General features: G+C 34.9%; 1 protein-coding gene across 1 annotated transcript in view; it reads left to right on the top strand.

The window, feature by feature from the left end:
- The window catches only part of MACROD2 (mono-ADP ribosylhydrolase 2), a 1,539,224-nt gene that overhangs the window by 1,457,840 nt on the left and 60,724 nt on the right, over positions 1-20,660 (top strand). The window contains exons 12-13 of the mRNA XM_017498618.2: positions 10,856-10,930; positions 11,191-11,280. Of these exons, the coding sequence (XP_017354107.2) occupies positions 10,856-10,930; positions 11,191-11,280 (165 nt within the window). The remainder of the gene's footprint in view (positions 1-10,855; positions 10,931-11,190; positions 11,281-20,660) is intronic.

Below are 20,660 nucleotides of genomic sequence, written 5' to 3'. Positions count from 1 at the left end.
AGACATACTTATTGTCCATACTTATTGTCCCGAATCTCACCTTGAATTGTAGCTCCCATAATCCCCACGTATTGTGGGAGGGACCCTGTGGGAGGTAACTGAATCATAGGGGTGAGCATTCCCATGCTGTTCTCATGATAGTGAATAAGTCTCACGAGATCTGATGGTTTTATAAAGCGGAGTTTACCTGCACATGATCTCTTGCCTGCCACCATGTGAGACATGCCTTTTCACCTCCTTTGTCTTCAGCCATGAGTCCTCCCCAGCCATGTGGAACTGTGAGTTCATTAAACCTCTTTTCTTTTTAATTACCCAGTCTTTACCCATGCTTCATAGCAGCATGAAAATAGACTAATACATTCTCTAAGTTTAAGATTCCTCCCCTATGATATTACCCACTGAGTGCAGGAATTAGCTGGTCCACCTACGGCACCATGTGGAAACTGGGACTCAGAGAACAGACACTAACACTCTGATTACTGCAATTTCTCTGAACAATCAACTATTTTTTATCTTTGACCAAGAGTCTTTGTCTTCGGTCAGCATTCATGGAATTCTGGCTAACTAACTCAAGTAGGGTAAAATCTCAGAGTCTTCACAGTTCTTGACAGGAAGCAGAAAATCATGCTTCACAGGAAAAGAAAAGTCAGTAAGTGAAACTCAATCCACAAATGATGCAGATGATAGAAGTAATATGAAAGGGCATGTTAAAAGTTGTTATAACTCTATTCCACATATTTATGAAGTTAAAATTAGGACTGACCATGTTAATTTGAGACAAAGAAGTTATAAAAAGACCCAAATTGAATTTCAAGTGATTCAAAACATAGTGCCTGAAAAATTATACTCGATGAGAACAGTGGCAGGTTCGATGCTATAGAAGAAAAGATTAAAGAATTTGAAGATGTAGCAATAGAAGCTATCCAAAGGAAAACATAGAATAAGTGACTGAGGGGAAAAAAGAGCATCCATGAGCTTTGAGACACCTTGAAGGTGGTTCTAATTACAATATACATGGATGTGAATCTCTGAGGGTTGATGTGGAAGGAAGAGACAGAAAACATATTTGAAGTAAAAGTGGTTACAATGTCCCAATTTGATGAAATTATGAACCCACATATCCAAGAAGTTCTATGACCCCAAAGCATAAGAAACCTCAGTGAAAATTACACCTAAGCACATCATAATCAATTTACCTGACACCAGCAAGAAAGAGAAAAATCACAAAAACAATCAGAGAAAAACCACAAGTTATATACAGAGGCCAAAGATAAAGATAAATCAGGCCAGGTGCAGTGGCTCACGCCTGTAATCCCAACACTTTGGGAGGCTGAGGTGGGCGGATCACTTGAAGTCAGGAGTTCTAAAGCAGCCTGGCCAACATGATGAAACCCCATCTCTACTAAAAATACAAAAATTAGCAAGCCATGGTAGTGGGCACCAATAATCCCAGCTACTCAGGAGGCTGAGTCAGGAGAATCACTTGAATCCAGGAGGCAGAGGTTGAAGTGAGCAAAGACAGCACCACTGCACTCCAGCCTGGGTGACCGAGCAAGATCTCATCAAAAAAGAAAAAAAAAAGAAAAATCAAAAGTCTCATTGGAAACTAGAAACTACAATGACATGCAAAAACATGATGAATCTCACAAATGTAATATTAAGCTAGAGAAGATATAAAAGTACATACTGTTTACTATATAATCTTATTTATATCAAGTTCAAAAAGCAGGAAAAAAATAACATTTAGAAAGGCTTGTTTAGGTGATAAAACAATAAAGAAGACCTAGGTACTGATCATTATGACAGTCAGGGTTTTGATTAAACTTTGATGATTGGAGGGGACATACTCCCTGGGAGGGGGCCATGAGGGGGCTGCCTGGCTAGATGGTTATCATAAAATTATATAGTTTTTGTATTTATTTAATTGAGATCTCCATATTTTTGTGTGCTTTTCTATATGTATATAGAAAAATTACATACATTTTATAAAATTGGCTAAAACAGGAAGCGAGGAAACGAGGAAGGGAATGAAGAAAGAAAGAAAGGAAACATCAATGACAGAGGCTGTAATATTAGATTATGGCTGGAAGTAGGAAAAGTTGCATATTAGGCTAACTCCATAAATACAGCTCAAAAATTAAAAATCCCACCGTGTTTTGGATTCTGACAATATGTTACTTTTCGGAATATATCTGACAAATTATACAACAACTGCAAATAGAATAATAAAAAAATTAAATGAAGATGTATTACTTTCTAAATTTCCCAAAGAGATAACATGAGAGTATACTCAGCAATGCAAGTAATAGCTAGCACTGTGACAAAAGCATAATGAATCAAATAAGATGACAGAGACATAAACAAATAGTTATGACAGTAAATGTAACTGGGTTACTTTAATAAGTACAAAAAACACTCAGATTGACGTAAACTCAAGGTAAAGCTTTTAAAATATAAAGTTAGAAAAACATATATTTGGGAACAAATATATATTTCATTTGGGAACAAATGAAAACATGAAAAACTACTTTAGAATCTATTTTGTTAGAAGTCTAGCAAAAATATCTACAGTGACAAAGAGTTGGTCATTTTATATTGATAACAATTTAAATTCCTGATGTAATATAATAGTGATGGGTTTTTATGTGTCAGATGATATGGCATGATATAATACAAATAAAAACCTGTTGAAAATGCAATGAGGAGTTCACAGATACAATATTATTGTCAATAACAGAACAAATAGACTAAGAAGGACATGGAATGTTTGAAAAATGTGCCTAACAGTGTAGTCCTTTCTATAGAAATAGACAGGCTGATCAATGGAACAGACTCTAGAGTTTAAAACTAGACCCAAGTAGATCTGGGATTTCAGTACATATTCTTGCTGACATTTCAAAGACAGATGACTCAATAAATGGTATTAAAACCACTAGTTGGCCATTTGGAAAAATAAACTGAATCCCAACCTCATTCCTTACACCAACATAAATTCCAGAAGGAGCAGAGACGAAACATAAAAATGAAACTATAAAAATACTAGAGTATAAGAACCAAAGGTTACTATTCAGCACTAAAAAGAAATGAACTATCAAACCATGAAAAGACATGTAGGAAACTTAAATGCATATTACTAAGTGAAAGAAGCCAATATCCAAAGGCTGCATACTGTATGAATCCAATTATATGACATTCTAGAAAGGCAAAACCATGGACACAATGAAAAGATTAGTGATAGCCAGGAGTTGTAGGGTGGGGAGGGATGAATAGGAGGAGCACAGATTTTTTAGGGCATTGAAAATACTCTGTATAAAGCAAGAATGGTAGATACATGTCATTATACATTGCCCAAACCCATAAAATGTACAGTTCCAAGAGTGAACCTTAATGTAAGTTATGGACTTCAGTAGGAGTTACATGGAACATATCTGTACCATCCTCTCAATTTTGCTGTAAACCTAAAACTTCTCTACAAAAAGTCTTTTTAAAAAACAACAAAATGAAAAATATTACAGGTTGCTTTTTTAACTGTGAACACATACTTGCAGACACATGGTGGCATGCTTATGTTATGAAATGCAGACATACACATATCTATAATGTATATGCATGTCAGTATAGTGCATAAAAGAGGAAAATAACTAAATTTTAATAGATAAATGTTGACATAATAAAGGTTAAAATGAAGTTAAAAATGAAAATTAGTGGGAAAAATATTCTCTTCTAATGACAAAGAGCTAATTTTTTTTATTTGAAAGAAAGTGTTCGTGAACCAATCAGAAAAAAACATAAAACAATCTAAGAGGAAAATGGGCAAGAGACTCCATTATAAGTCACACAAGAAGATATACAGTCATTATAAATATGAAGAGATGCCCTATCTCTTTATTATATAAAGAAATGCAAATAAAATAGTATCTTTTCTTTGTGAATCAGGTAAGATTAAATGGAGATGAAAATATACAAAATTAGTAGAAATAGCGTTTTCAAACATGTTCGAGTATTAGTAGGAAGGAGACTGAAACGCATAACCTCCTCATCAGCAATTTTGGGAAGACCTAATAAATGGTAGAATGTTCATACATTGATGGAAAAATTATGCCTCAGGGATTTTTCCTAAAATAACACCCACCCAGAGTATGGAGATACTAATTTTCATTACGATATTGTGTTTAATGGCAGAAATAAAAAGTGTAAACACCTGAAAGCTCACCAATAATGTGGAATATTATGTATCTTTTAAAATAAGATTTCCAAAAAAAATTGTAATGAGAGACGATGATGCTTATTAAAATATGAAATAAAAAAGCAGGACTCAAAGTGTAAATATGTTTTGATCCAAGGATATATTTACATATTTGTGCATATGTCTGCATCTATGTGTGTATACACACATACAAGAGAAATATGAGAATTCACAATATTAAAACTGACCATCCCTTAGTTGTAAAATTACCCACAATTCTCAATGCTTGTATGTATTTTTAGTGTATCCATAAAGAAATTGCATTTCTTTTATAACTACAAGGGAAAAAATAATTTCAAAAATAACTTGCAATAGGAAAGTAACTTTTATTGGCTCTAGGAGAAAACCAAGGATGTCTAGAAGATAATCAAATTCACTAATTTAGGCTTAACTTTTAATCTGGGATAGTTTTAGACATTTTTATAAAAGTACGGTTTTGAATATTAGCAGCAATCAACTTTCAAGTTTAACAAAAAGAGACAATTTACATGATTTCTTCAATACAAGCATCAGAGAAAGTCTTTGTTCTTGAACAAAGAAAACTTGAACATCTAACAATCTGCAAGCAATAAAATTATATTGTTGTTGCTATTGTTCAGAAACAGTCCATTTACAGAGTTTAGGTTTATCCCCTAGAAATGCTTAATTCTAGACCGAAGTCCCCAGACCAATTTTTATGCAAATTAATTAAAGCTAAAGTATTAGCTTGAGCCAAACTTAATTACCAAGGCTCCAGGAAACAATCATGTGATCTATTTCTAAAGAAAAGTGAATGGATTTTTGGATTATCTGTTCTAATGGTCCCCTCCCATAAGTATGGCTGATTGAGTCCACTGTATGAAAAATACATACCTAAACTGTGGAATTCTTTGTGTTCTTTTGTTTTCTCAGCCAGGAGGGATTAGGGCAGAGGACACTGGGGATAATTCAACTAGTCTGAATGTAAAGAGGGGAACATAAAGCTTGCCCCCATGGGGCTGAGAAAGCAAGACGGAATGTGTAAGGTCTGCCTGCATTTAGGGGAAAGGCAGATGGGCTGGAAGCCCTGGGAGCAGTCTCTAACACACAGCAGGCCTGGGTGCTCAGGCATACCTTGTCTTTGTGCAATACCAAAGCCTGCCCCGTTTTCAAAGATGGGCACCCTGTTTTGTTTCTTCCTTCATTTTTAACTAACTTTATTTAAGAAAAATTAGAAAAAAAAAAACTTCTATTTCAAGAAAAGATTGTCAAAATATGTAAAGCACACAGGTGAAACAGATCAGGAGTAGAGACTGGTTTAGAGGGCAAGGAAGAGAAATATTCCAAAAGAGATTTGAACTAGCACTTTATCCTTAAAGTGAAGGGTCAAGCCTGACAAGTCACTGAAATTCCCTGGTGTTAATCAGCATCCTCAGGTTATCACCTCAAGCAGGCCCACCATTTCAGCAGTGCCCCAGGATCTATTGAATGGCGACCTTCTCATTCCTGATTAAATCCTCTGAAAATGTTTCAAGTGGAGCACTGGGACCAGGGGACACACAGAGATACAGATTGGCCACTTCCCCTCTCTGGATGCTCTACTCTTTCCCTTCATGGTATAGACAAAGCCAGATCACAAACATTGAGTTAAAGGTCCCTGCAAGGACCTGGTGAGATGATTAGGTGCAATGGTCAGTTCCCTCTATCAACAGTGATAGAGAATGAAGCTTACTCAATAAACAGTGAAGGTTCCCTCTCACTATCATCTACTCAAGAAACAAATGTCAATGTGACTGGAAACTTCATCTGAAGACATACCTGTGAACCTAGGAAATTATCTAGTTCCTCAGCCTTTTTTCTTTTCAATAGATGATGAAATTAGGTGCCAAAGAGGTTGTGATTTGCCTAAAACATCCAGTTATCTTTATTCCCATTCCAGGGTTCTCTGCAGCAAATATAGTGTGTGGAGTATTTAATAATGTAAGGGACTTTACCTTGCTGTTAAAGGATGCAAGAGAAAGTAAGTTATAGTCCTTAATGACTCTTATAATAGAAGTCCAATTAAATAGACATTCATTGATGACATCTTATTAAATAGGTGCTGGGAAGGAAAATATGAATAAAACAAAATCTATCTCTCAATCTGGTAAGAGAAACAAACACAGACATAACTACATCACAGTGTGATCAGGATAATAAATAGATGAATGGGCAAAAGAACTCAACAAGCAAAGATAGGAAAATGATTAATCCTGCCTAGTGATTCCAAGAATGCTATACAAAAAACTAAATTGCTGGTTTAGCTTTGAAAGATGAGGATAATCTTCCATATAAGAAAGGAAGAAAAATGATATTTTAGTCATTAGAAACACGTGCTAAGTACAAAGGCAAGAAATAAAGTAATACGTTTAGAAAATGATTATGTTGGTATATAGAGAGCACAGGGAAAGATAGGTGATTTGGCCAAAAGACAAAAAAGAGAGACATCAAAAAGAAACAAGAATTTTGCTTAAAAATTCTATTTCTTAAGTGTTTCTAGAGTGCAAATAGAGACTGAGAAAAAGTAATTAAATTTGGTTAGACACGTGACTTACACAAACATACCTTTTAGCTAGAATTTTTTCTTCTAAGCTATCACTAAGAGCATTTTTCCTCATTTTTGAAATTGTTTTGTTATAATAAATTATATAATATGCAATTGTTATAAAATGTAGGTTAGCAAAATTAAAATACCATGAATTTAAATCTCAACAACCATTGAAAGATAATCAGTGTTAACATTTGAGATACAGCCTTTCAGTTTTTGCCCCTGCTAATATAAATGTGTATAAGGGCACATGTTATGTGTATGCTTAAAAAAGTGAAATTTCATTCTACCTTCTACAATCTTTTTAAATCTCATAATATGTCACTTAGTGGTTACCTTCAGTTGGATGAAATGTTGCTGCTTAGACTTCCTGTAATCCTTAGATTAGAAATTCATTGCTATTTTCTGTTTTCTACATCTATCATCATTTCACGTTTCATTTTGCTCACTACCTTTGCTTTCTTAGTGAACTCGAGTTTGAGAACTAAAACATTTGTTTCTTAATGTCTATATCAATTTTCTATTAATTTAATCTTCTCATTTCCTTACCCATCAATTCTTATATTTCAGGTAAATACAAAGACACTTTCTACAGTTTTTGTTTTTCTGAACATATCTTTTACAGAAGTATTTTCTCTCAGCATAATTACATTATGTTTTAATTTTTAGTACATTCTTTGTTTGAACAGCGGGAAATAGCTCTCCAAGCAAGACATTGCCAGGGGATCAATTGAAGATATTGCCTTTACTTTCTATAACAGAATCCTTCTCTCCATGCAGTCATTCTGTTGTCTAAGCTTATCTATAGCAGACCTGAAAGGCAAAACCTGTGGCCCAATTTCATCAGAAATGGGATTGAAGTGCTCCCATCCTATTTCTAGAGGCTGATTTTATAAAATTGATTTTAGAATTTTACATGAATGTCGTGGTTTCATTTAATTTACTGAGAGTATTTAAATGTCCTGGTTTCATTTAATTTACTGAGAGTATATCAGCCTTCATTTTGTTGTCTAATATAGTCTTTATTCCACACAATTTCCCATAATCCAAAAATCTGCTCAAAGTGATTTTTTCCTCAAAAAGTAGAAATTCTGTTTTATATCTTAATAGAAAGAACCTTTTTCACATATAATGCTTGTGTTCCAGCAACTGTATGTTTTTTGAGGATAAGCACTGTCTCTATCTTACTGAAGATCTACTCCGACCACCAGATATGTTTACCACTGATGGCATATAATACATTGTAGAATGAATAACCAGTAGTACAATCATTATCATTCTGTATAGTATCCAAAGGTGATAAGGGTGAAACTGGGTTGGGGTGAAAGATTTTAAATTGCTTTCTGCTACGTATTTTGTGGCTCATAGTAACATGACATAATCTAAAGAATAAAGGATGCAAATGGAATCCTTACACATTTCTGGCAGAAGTATGTATAAGGATTCTTTACGGAACAAATTCCTTAGAACACTGTTTTGTAAAATCTAGTAAGGCTAAACATACATATTCCCTATTATATAACCTACTTGTTCTCGGTCACTTGGTTTATACCCAAGTGATATGAGTCCATTAAAATATATCTGCCAAAAGAAACATTCAAAAATGTTTTTAGCGGTGTTATTCATAACAGCCTCAAACTGAAAACAATTCAACACTCATATGATATAGTATATTCAGATATTAGAATAGTATATATCTATGAAAAGGAATAAACAATTAAGGCACACAGCAACTGGAATTAATTTCACAGACAACAGTTATAAAAAAAACTAAGATACAAAAGAACATATGCTGAATATTATATTTAAGTGAATCTCAAAAACACACAACACTGTTACACAGTGGAGGAAGCCACTGGTAAGAAAATTGTTTTTGATCTGGATGGTAATTACATAGGAAAATTCATGTGTATATATCTAAAGAGTCATAAATATATTTACTTAAGATTTATACATTTTACTGTATGCAAGTAGATCTCAATTTTAAGAGCTAAAAAGCAAAATAAAGACGTTTTCAGGCAAAAAAAAAAAAAAAAAGAGGGATTGTAGTCAGGTAGAGCTAGTTATGATTTTTGAAAGCAGAACTGAGATCACAGCACTTACTTTCCAGGGCTAATGTGATGATTAGAGATAATACATGTGAAGTATCTAGGGACAGTCTGGCATTTTTTATGAGATCAATAATTTGCAGATTCACTTACATCTTCTAGGTCAGTGCTTCTCAAGCTTTAATTTGCATACCAATCACATGGACATATTGTTATGTAATGCAGGCTCTGATCCTGTAGGTCTGTGATGAGGCCTGAAATTCTGCATTTTTAAAAAGCTCCCAGGTAATTCCAGTGTTGCTTGTCCATGGCCATACTTTGAGCAGCGACGGGGAAGAATGAGGATGAATGGGGTTTTTCAGAACGGTCTTGAACAAGTTCAAATTTTAAAAGGCCTTTCGCTATCAAATCACAAAATAGAATAAAGGAGAAGAAAACGAAAGATCCAAGAGACAGACGATATATCCTTAAATGAGGAGAGAAGACAGGAGACTGGAAACTGGGAAAACAGAAATGTTTTGCAGAATCATAAAGATGGCATTTCACTGAACTTCAGGAGTGATGAAAGAAAATCATCAAAAACAGCTTGAGGTTTTTATATTCAGTGATCAAATAGATAAATATGCTTTAGTTTTAATTATTTTATTGGCTCATTTTGATTAAAATTGAGCTCAGGGGGAGTGGATATTACACAAAAAACATGATTTTCCCCCCATCTGTGTCATGCTAGCAGAGAATGAATCAAGGGCAAGTAGTATCATGGAAGGTTTAAAAGTAATTGTATCAGAGAGGAAGCTGTAAGATGAGAGATTATATGAGTCAGCTTTGCTGCAGTAACAAATAACCCCAAAAGTCACATTGGGGGCTCAAGAAAAAGGTTGGTTGTGTCTCTACTTGGCCCTGCTTGGCTGTGTTCCACATGCTTTCCATTCAGGATCTAGATAAAGGAACATGCTCTATTAGGGGCAGAAGAGCTGCAGGCAACATACAGTGGATCTTAAGGGTTCTGGTCATTTGCAGTACGCTTGACACCTGTTCCAGTGCCATTTCCTAAACAAGCCACATGAACAGGCCTGTGTCAATGAGATGGGAACATACAATTGTCCCACAAGGGCCGCTGCATGTCACACTGTCACAGACAGGGAAATATAATCCTCTTACAGGAAGAGGTAGAGAAAAGTCAAAAGCATAATGCTACCACAGGAATGGAATCAGGCAGAGTTCAAGCTCCTCTTAGTCTGCTTTGCACCTATAACCAACCCTAGCTCTAGAATATTTTTTTTAATTCCATAGTTAAATATCCTCAGCACAGAATCTTTCATTAGCCCAAGGCAAAATGGACAGATTTCAATTTCCTCTCTTAATAAGCACTTAAATGTTTTAAACTCTACAGGGGAGGGTAGGAGGAGAAGCCAAGGGGTGTGGAAGAAAAACTATTACTAGTTAATCAGCCTAGGAGTAATCAAGAGTCGGCTGAATTCTCTCCTGACCTTTGCTGTATTTAGTATGTGTCTGAAGAGAATGGTTGAGCTGTTATACCCCCTAGTTACCATGTGCCCACGTTACTCAAGTTTCTATGCTCTGTTGATGGAAAAATGAAAGTGTAAGTAATGTTTTCATTTTCTAGGAATCCTCACTATGGGAAATATTAATATCTTAAAAGGAAATTAAATGTAGTTAACCCATACAGCCTGGAAATTATTGTAAAATTTGAAATTTTCCAGGTTGTGTCCTCCATCCATATCCTGTGCATTGATAAGCTAAAGAAGTATGCCAGTTTCAAATCAGTTTCAAGGAAAAAAAAAGATTTTTTGCCTAAATTATCAGGATATTTCTCAGAAAATAATTGATATACATCGGATGATTGGAAAAATGGTAACTTTGCCCTCCACTTTGGTTCCCAAACTGTTCTCTATCTCTCCGTGCATGATTAAAGCATGGTTTCTGAAGGTCAGGGATAAAGCTGTGGTCATGCATATCACATTTCTTTTCTCTTTCAATCACTATTTTTAACAGGGCAAGAGAATGATTCAACGAAGAATGAAATAAAAATTGAAACAGAGTCCCAGAACTCATATATGGAAACGGAAGGTACTGAAACCCAAATATATTATCAGAGAATGAGATGAAACTGTGAACCATGACATCTATATATACCTGTGTATGTGAGTGGTATGTGTGTGTGTTTTAGGCAGTGATTACTGGAGGAGAGCAATAGTGTCAACTTGGTGGACCTATTGAAACTTGAAGGGGGAAGAAAGAACTCTAACTTTCTATGCCATAGTCACTGTATTCTCGCAACAATTCCAACTGAAACATCCCTGAGTGTCCTTCTGTCTCATTCTATTTAGAACTTTCATCGCAAGAAGATGCCGTGATTGTGGACCAACCTCAAGTGATTCCACTAACAGATGACCAAGAAGAAACTGAAGGTGAAAAAGGTAGGGCTGCTCTTCAGTTAACCCATCAAGAATAGAGGCTTTATTTGGATTCCTGCCTAGAATTCAACCATCAAAGCTATCCTCATGCAATTACAGCTTGTAAAGGGGGAAAATGAACATTTCCTTTACCCCAAATCTGCTTTTGAAAGTAGAATAAAATCTAGAAGTAGCAAAAGAAGATGCTTGGAACAAGTAGTTTTAGCAACTACTTGTAGCATAAGGATGTTTTTGTTATTCATTTAGATTCCATTTAAATTTCTAAAATTATTGTATTGAGAAAGCCTAAAAGAAATCAAAATGATGGACTAGAGGGATAAAGTTCACAGAAAATCTGAAATGGCTTTAAAGCAAATAGACTGGCCTTTTTGTATTGATCTGCCTTCCTTCCTATAGTAGCAATTAAAGAAACAGTGTATGTAAAATATGCATGTTATATGAACCTCAATTGCAGGCTTTGTTTGCTAATATTAGGATGCAATAATATTGAATACTGTTTTTAAAAAAAGAACTGAGCATTATAATGATTTCTGAAAACTCAGGAGGAATGAACACTCCGTAAATATTGAAGCAGCATTTGGGCCAAGAAACCAATGTATTGGAGTGAAGATAGAAATCTTTTGAAAAATATTTTCTTAAAAACTATTATCAGAGTAACTTAGTGTTTACTGAAGAACTAAAAGAACTCGATTTTTAAATATAAAGCAATGTCTTAAAAGAAGCTCATAAAATAATTTTTGTTACAGTATATCATAAATCATACTACTTTTAAAGAAATATGTATTTTCAAAGCAGTTGCAGAGTAATAACTTGACAGGCCTTGTTTATAGAACACGGTGATCAATTTTGTTTCCAAATTAAAATTCGACATGATCTCAATTGTAAAATCAGGTCAATAGCAACTACAGCTTCCAAATTATGAACTCTTCTTGGCAGGGGCATTGACACAGTTTAATTGCTAAACCATGTGAGCGATTTTGACACTTAAAATTTTGACTGCATTTACAGCACAATATTTTTCCATGCCTATGCCTCTAATAACCTTTCCTTTATTGCAAATCCCAGTTCAGACTCATGAATCCATGTTCCCGTCAAGTCAAATAAAGGGTATATTTGAAGTTATTTCATGTCTAACATTGATAACTGAGAATTGATATAACCCTTACTCAGAATCAGATACATGGTCTTCCTCTCTTCAACTGCAGTTTTAAAATGTAAAATAGACAATGCTGTGCATGTTACCTTAATTTCTCTGTAGCAGAAATTGTTTGCTTTGTTCATTGTGCCTCAAGAAATGCAAATGGTAAAAGGGAACATCAAACAGCTGTACATTTTCCTCTTTTTGACTTGACCTATAAGCAAAAAGCTGGCATTCAGCACACATTGACATGTTTCCCTTCTCCCAGAGCCTTCCCAAGCATTGAACACTACTCTGAAGCCTGAAGGATTAAATACCCTCATTTTCCCTCTTCCTTGTAAATATGCCAATCTTTTTCTGATAACGGTGGAATGGCATGTGGGAAAAAAGCAAGGTGAAGTTCCGCTACTTACTTTGAGCAACTATGAGGTTGAATTTCTTTGTTAAAATTTGACTTTTCACTGTAAGATGACTGCCAATGCTGGTAATCTTGAATTAACCACATTTTCCCTTCCCGTCTTCAGCATAGATATTCCGCTTGGCCCTACCTTGAATATTTCTGGTGTTTAAATTTGAAATAATTTTAAATGCATCACCTTTGTCATCTTATACTTTGCATCAAAGTAAGAGTGAAAAGCTATTTTGTTGTGTATATGAAAAGTAGTCATAGGAAAAGTAGGTAATGCAGACTCCTGGCCTTCTGCACTAGCTCTGCTCCACCACTGACAAGCTGGATGACCTTGGACAAGTTACTTAACCTATCTCTTCAGGTTCTTCATCTGTAAGATGATGATTGCAAAAGTACCTGTCACATACAGTTATGGTGAAAATTTAATGAGTAACATGTGCAAAGCAATTAAAATAATGTGTGACACATAGAATGCACTCCATAAGTATTTAGTATTTATCATAATTTGATAAATTGATTACAAAGTCAAGAAAATCCACATGTGATTTCCCCAAGTCCATTCATTGTCCTTCTTAACTATTTTGAATCTGTAGAAAGTCACATATTCTACATTATCCTTCAACAACAACTGGCTCCACCCATATGATTGGCAGCACCATTTCATGAAGGCAGTTTTGATATGGCTCTAAATGCTTTACATTGCTACATATTTTATTCTAAAGAGATTAAACAACTAATGGAAGGAAGCCAGGTGAAAAGCATTTCTCTCCATTCATAAACACTTTCTTGTTTGTCAGTATCTCAATCTTCTACTTCAGAAATAAATAAAACCATAATTTCTATTTTCTAAATAAGATACCATTGAGCTGTTGGTAGATCCACAAAAGAAACGTAGTAAATAAATTCAAAGCAGCAAATTCTTTTTACTTTCTTTTGATTTAGTTATAAAAAGTCTTGTTTGAAAATGTTTTAAGACTATAGCTCCATATTTTGTGTTCACAAAATTGTCTCTTAATCAAAAGTTGTACATACGTATTAAGAATTATCTCTAAAAATCCAATGAGTATTTTATTACATTTGTAAAGATATTCCTTATAATTTTAGAAGTATTAGTTATCTTTTATTGTAAGAATCCTTTTAAGGAGGCAGAAAGTGGTTCCTTTAAAAAAAAAAATCCAGACCAGGAAAAATATATAATGTTTTTCTGTCTTTTTGTAGCATTTTATATTAGAAAATGTAGATAATCTTCAGGATACATCTTCTATGGCTCCCAGGTGTATGGGCACAGATGTTGCAACATTAAGTTTTGAAGTTAGTTCTACTAAAATATGGATTTTGAAAAGAAGGAAAAATATTCAGCAGAAGTTCATGCTGATAAAATTACACAATAGCACAATGGACATGTCCCTGGGAAACCTGAAATACAAAAATTTCAACAGGCATAAAGTGAGGTTTCACATATGGCAGCTTTTCTGATATAGCCACATTGCCTCCTCCTAAATGAGCCCAGTTTTATGATTTCCCAGCAGGACCTGCAACACATATGAAATCCAGTGGAATAACATCATTTAGGTTAATAACCAAATAGGAAAGTAGTATTATAGAAGATCTCCTCTGAAAAGGATCACGTTTTCATATAAAATATAAAACCAGCATTAAAACATCTTTCTTACATTTGTTATTGCTAGGTGAATTTAGAAAAATTTGACATAAAAAAATTCTTACCTATATCAACATTGTGTTATTATTTCACATTTTCATAAGTTTTTTTATGATATATATTAGATTTTTTTCTCTAAATGTTACACAGAATGAATACCTTTGGTATCAATAATTTTTTATATCTATTAATAAGTGAAGTATTGGATAGTAATCCTTTGTCTGTTTACCTAAGGTAGAATAAAATGTTGACAAAGACCTAAAGTATATTATGGTTTAATGTTTTCTTAGAAAAAGTGCATATAGACAGGTGTGCAAGTAAAGAATAAAGTGTAAGCCAGTGACAAGAGCAAAGTATCATACCCTTAGGCTCATGTTTTGATCCAAACATGGTCTGACCAGTATGACCTTGAGACAAAGTATACAGGGAGCCATGGCTTCTAGCCCTGGCTGTGTGATTCCTGGCAATCCTTTAACTTTTAAGAATCCCAGTCTCTATGGTAATATTGAAGGGCATGAACTCACAATTGCAATTATAAGGTTCATAAATTTTCTTAGAAGGTTAACTCTGAAGAACCACATTCTTGACGAAACAAGAGCAATGGCATGGGAGCCAATGGTCAGCAATGCTGAAAGCTGAAATCGTAGGTTTTCCCCAGTTTTATTTATTGCATCCAATTGATAAAAATGCAGATGTGCCCTAGACCAGGCAAAAGCACAAGCCTAATATATTAGGACTTGCCAATAATTGGACAGCTAATTATTCCTCGAAGATACTTTAAAGGGGGAGGGGAATACCTTTTAGGTCAAGGCAGGTTTACACAGAAAGTCTGCTCAGAATCAAGCTGGATTTCCATCGCCATCTTTCTTAGTCCATGTGGGAAATTTTTTTTGCAACTCCTCTGGCTACTGTTTCATTTTTCGGTGCACACATAGCAAGTGAGCCACTTTCTCTTCTACTTCTATGAATCAAATCAACTAGAGATTTATTTCATCTACAAAACACCCCTGTATAGCCCTTGGTGTTTTCCATTTTCCATAGGATTCTTACCTCGTTGGGAGAGCCCTTTCTCCTCTCTTTGAAAAGCAGATCCTGCACTAGCAATGTTGCCATACACAGAATACATAACACTTGGACCTTCATACACAGGCTGTGTTCTTGGCTATGAAGAATCACTGCTCAGGCATATTTTTGATTCATGCAAAATACTGTATACATTTGCATCTTGAGGAACAAACTAACTTAATGGAACTTTCTATTCTCAGAAAGTCTTTGTATCTCTTTTCAAATGAGATCAAGTTTGGTCATACCCTATTACTCATTTTGGCAGCAATATTATTTAGTTTTCTAGGGCAGTTTTACCATTTGTTTTCTTCTTAATCATATTTTCAATCTGGAATTCAACAACCAAAATTATGTTTTAGGATATCAGTTCAATTAAAAATGCTGGTCCCTGTTTCGGTTTTATGAATATTTTAGTGTCTAATCAAATTTCTCATATTGGTTAAATACCTTGGACACTAAAATTATAAAGTTTTAAGCTAAATTGTTTAGGTTTTCTATATGTCTCTATGTATACCATGTAAATGTACAGAACCAGTTCATTAAAATTATACTGCATAACTGACCTATAATTTTAAAGTTAAAAAACATAGAAGAATAAAAGGTATATTCACTGCTATAGTAATAATGTTGGTGTATATAGCATGTATGCCTGTGTACATGTGTAAAATTAGATTATACATGTATAAAGTTCACATGTATCTAACCAGTAAGAAAGTTATGCAGGCCTCTTGAATTTGTTCAAATCCCCTAGTTTGCTGCAATCATCTTGTCTTTAAAGATTTAGAAAAAAATTGCCCCAAACCTCCATTTTTCATGTTAGGAGAAATCTATGATCCCTTCTAGTATCTCAGAGAATTCTTCGGTGTCAGGTTTATGTCTTCTCATCTCGGGCTCCAAGTTCCTGCCTCTGGTGGCTTCTCACTTCAGCCTTTGCCTTTCCTTTGTATTGTAAGCTGTCTCTAGTTCTCACTGTGGCTTCCACTCAGACACCACCACCTGGACACCTCTCACCCCTTCACTCCATCTAGTACCACAAACTCAAGGATGTGTGTAGCCTTAAGTGAATGTTAGGATCAAAACTTGTAATTACTAGCAACATATTTCTCAGAATGTATCTTCATGTTAAGCAAAGCATGACTGTATATTGGTTATGAATTTTGGCTATATGAATATACACATGGATCCATAATACACACACATTCAGGAAAACTGAATATATCCATAAAAATACACATAATTCAGGAGCCCTGAAAATTTCCAAACTGACTAATATACAGGAAAATACCACATATTCTTTCTTTCTGTCAGACAAAATTCATTTTCATTGATATGAACAAATCTCATTTTCATTACTACAAGTTTTCTACACATTACCTTCTACCTCTACAGATGCGTAAAATAGTCTAGTGAATATAAAGCTGGTCAAGGAAATACATAGAACCAGATAATCCCAGAGAGTCTGTAGAGCAACACCCAACCTTCCACCACAGTGACACCCAGGAATCTCTTTTATCTATTGTCAAGTCTTAGACAATTTTTCTTGATAGTGTTCTGAAGGCAAAACTGCCCTTTTAACCTGTTTACCACCTCATTTGTTATTGTTCACTATTTGATACATTTGATAGTGATAAAATACTAAGGTAGTATCAGAGTAGGGCGGTAGCTTCCAATTCCATCTCAGGTCGTAGTTTACTTGCTATTGTTTGAAGGCAAGAACTGCTATTCTGGAGAGAGATCCAAGACGGCTGATCACTAGCAGCTCGGGATTGTAGCTCCCACTGAAAGCGCAGAGAACGAGAGGACGTCACACTTTCAGATCAATTTTTGTTGCTCACTCACCAGGAGATTCCCAGCAGAGGAGCCCCACATGTCACCAGCGCGACTCTTGAGGCCGGTGAGGCGGTTTTGCCGCTGCCTTGGAGCGGCGGTTCTTGGTGCAGAGTCAGAAAAGCACCATCAATCTTAACGCCGCTGTTTTGGCCGGCGCAGTGGGTTGCTCAGATTCTAGCGCCGGGAATCAACAAGTTGATCGTCCATTCAGAAACCTGACTATAAAGACGGTAATTATAAAGCCCACAAGTGGACAAATTTATAACGAAGGGAAGAAAACAGCCTAAAAAGGCTGAGAATACCCAAAATCAGAACGCCTCTCCCTCTACAGGGAACCACAGTTCCCCATTAGCAACAGAACAAGGCCTGATGGAGAACGAGTGTGTTCCATTAGCAGAAGCAGACTTTAAAAAGTGGACGGTAAGAAACTTCTGGGAATTAACAGAACTTGTTCTAACCCAATGCAAAGAAACTAAGAACTTTGAAAAAAGGTTTGACGAAATGTTAACAATAACACACAATTTAGAGAGGAATATAAGTGAATTAATGGAGCTGAAAAACACAACACGAGAACTTCGCGAACTATATACAAGTTTGAGCAGCCGAATTGATCAAGCAGAAGAAAAGATAACAGAAATCGAAGAGCAACTTAATGAAATAAAACAAGAAGACAAGATTAGAGAAAAAAGGATAAAAAAAATGAGCAAAGTCTCCAAGAAATATGGGACTAAGTGAAAAAACCTAATCTACGTTTGATAGGTGTACCTGAATGTGACGAAGAGAAACAATCCAAGCTGGAAAATACGCTTCAGGATATTATTCAGGAAAACTTTCCCAACCTAGCAAGGCAGGACAATATTCAACTCCAGGTAATATAGAGAACACCACAAAGATATTCCTCAAGAAGAGCAACCTCAAGGCACATAATCGCCAGATTCACCAGGGTTGAAATGAAGGAGAAAATACTGAGGGCAGCCAGAGAGAAAGGTCAGGTTACCCACAAAGGGAAGCCCATCAGACTCACAGCACATCTCTCAGGAGAAACCCTGCAAGACAGAAGAGAGTGGGGACCAATATTCAACATCCTTAAAGAAAAGAACTTTCAACCCAGAATTTTACATCCAGCCAAACTAAGCTTCATAAGCGAAGGAAAAATAAAATATTTTTTGAACAAGCAAGCACTCAGAGATTTCATCACCACCAGGCCTGCTTTACAAGAGCCTCTGAAAGAACCACTACACATAGAAAGGAACAACCAGTATCAGCCTTTCTAAAAACTACCAAAAAGTAAAGAACATCAACATAATTAAGAAATTGCATCAACTAATGGGCAAAACAGCCAGCTAACATTAAATGACAGTATCAAACTCACATATATTGTTATTAATTCTAAATTTAAATCGACTAAATCCCCCAATCCAAAGACACAGACAGGCAAAAAATGCCAAGACCCATTGGTATGCTACATCCAGATCCATCTCACATGCAAGGATACACAAAGACTCAAAACCAAAGGGATGGAGAAAAATTAACCAACCAAATGGAGAGCAAAAATAAATAAATAGAAAGCAGGAGTTGCAATTTTTGCTGATAAAATAGACTTCAAAGCAACAAAGATCAAAAGATGCAAAGAAGGATATTACATAATGATAAAAGGATCAATGTAACAAGGAGAGCTAAAGATCCTAAATATATACGGACCCAATACAGGAATACCCAGATATATAAGACTTATAAAGAGACTTGGACTCCCACACAATAATAGTGGGAGACTTCAACATCAATATTAGACAGATCAATGAGACAGAAAGTTAACATCGATATTCAGGACTTGAACTCATATCCGGAACAAGTAGACTTAATTAACATTTATAGAACTCTCCACTTTAAATACACAAAATATACACTCTCATCAGTACCATATCACACCTATTTACAGGTTTAAATGAAATATTGGTTGGCTGCTTGTTAATTATTTTCTACCCTCATTTTTTTCATGTCTCTATTATTAAACACAATTACAGGCATACCCATTTTTAGACTGCATTCTAGCCCGGGCAATAAAGCAACACCCCTGTTCTCTCTTCCTCTTTCTCTTCCCCTTTCTTTCTTTCCTTCATTCTTTTTTTTTCTTTTTCTTTTTTTTCTATTTTTTCTCTTTCTTTCTCTCTTCCTCTAAAAAAAAAAAAAAACTGCTATTCTTCATTTAATATAGTTGTACACAGACACTATAGATGAAGTACTAAGGTGCTTCAATTGTAAGATGTGCCATTTTTATTTTATGTATTATTAATAAATTTTCTAAAATCTTACTTATTAAAGATACAAAGGACACAATAATTTTTTATCATTTAGGATTTTTATTTTATATGTTAAAAAAAACTCTTCCAGCAAGGTGTAGAACTTTTTCATATATCACTTTTGAGAATACATAAAAAGAAAAGTTTAGGCTAAAGAAATTAGTTGCTAAAACTTCATCAGATTCAGGGTCCTACTCTAAATCGCTTTCAACCAAAGTCATCAATATTTGTTTTATGACACAGTATTGTCCTCTGCCAATATCTCTGATGGTTCATAATTTAAGAGAATTTATAAAGAATTTAAAACTCATTGGCTTGTAAGTCTCTTAAGACTTAAGTCTATCTTGCTATCATATAGAGTTAGCCCATTTTTTTTTTTTGCTTCTACTTAGAGACTGTTAAAACACTTCTGATTCACCAACTCCCTCTATATTTATTATTTTTTCAGAGATTTTCATTGACACTCATTCTGCAAGTTTGAGTACTTTTGTTTTTGATCTTAATGCATATATGGGTATGATAAATAGTATCTTGTCCTGACCAACAGTTTAAGGTCTCACATTGAAGTTTTTAATCTATTTCAAGTTAATTTCTGTGAGTGGTATAAGACAGAGGTGCTATGTGGTTATCCAGTTTTCCCAGCATCTCTTATTAAAGAGACTATCCTTTTGTCATTGTGTACTCTTGACATCTTTGTCAAATATTAGTTGACTTTATATGCATGGGTTTATTTCTGGGCTTCTCAATTCTGTTCCACTTGTTTGTGTGTCTGTTGTTGTGCCAGTACCATACTGTTTTGATTACTATACCTTTGTAAGGTAGTTTGAAATTGGTAAGTGTGACGTCTCCAGCTTTTTTCCTCTTTCTCAAGATTGCTTTGGCTATTTGGGATTTTTGTGTTTCCATATGAGTGTTAGGATTGTTTTCTCTTTTGATGTGCCCTTGAAATTGTGATAGGGATTGCAATGAATGTATAGATTG

Source organism: Cebus imitator, unplaced genomic scaffold, assembly GCF_001604975.1.
Source record: "Cebus imitator isolate Cc_AM_T3 unplaced genomic scaffold, Cebus_imitator-1.0 Scaffold246, whole genome shotgun sequence".
Classification (NCBI taxonomy): Eukaryota; Metazoa; Chordata; class Mammalia; order Primates; family Cebidae; genus Cebus; species Cebus imitator.
This window is presented reverse-complemented; position numbering and strand designations above follow the sequence as displayed.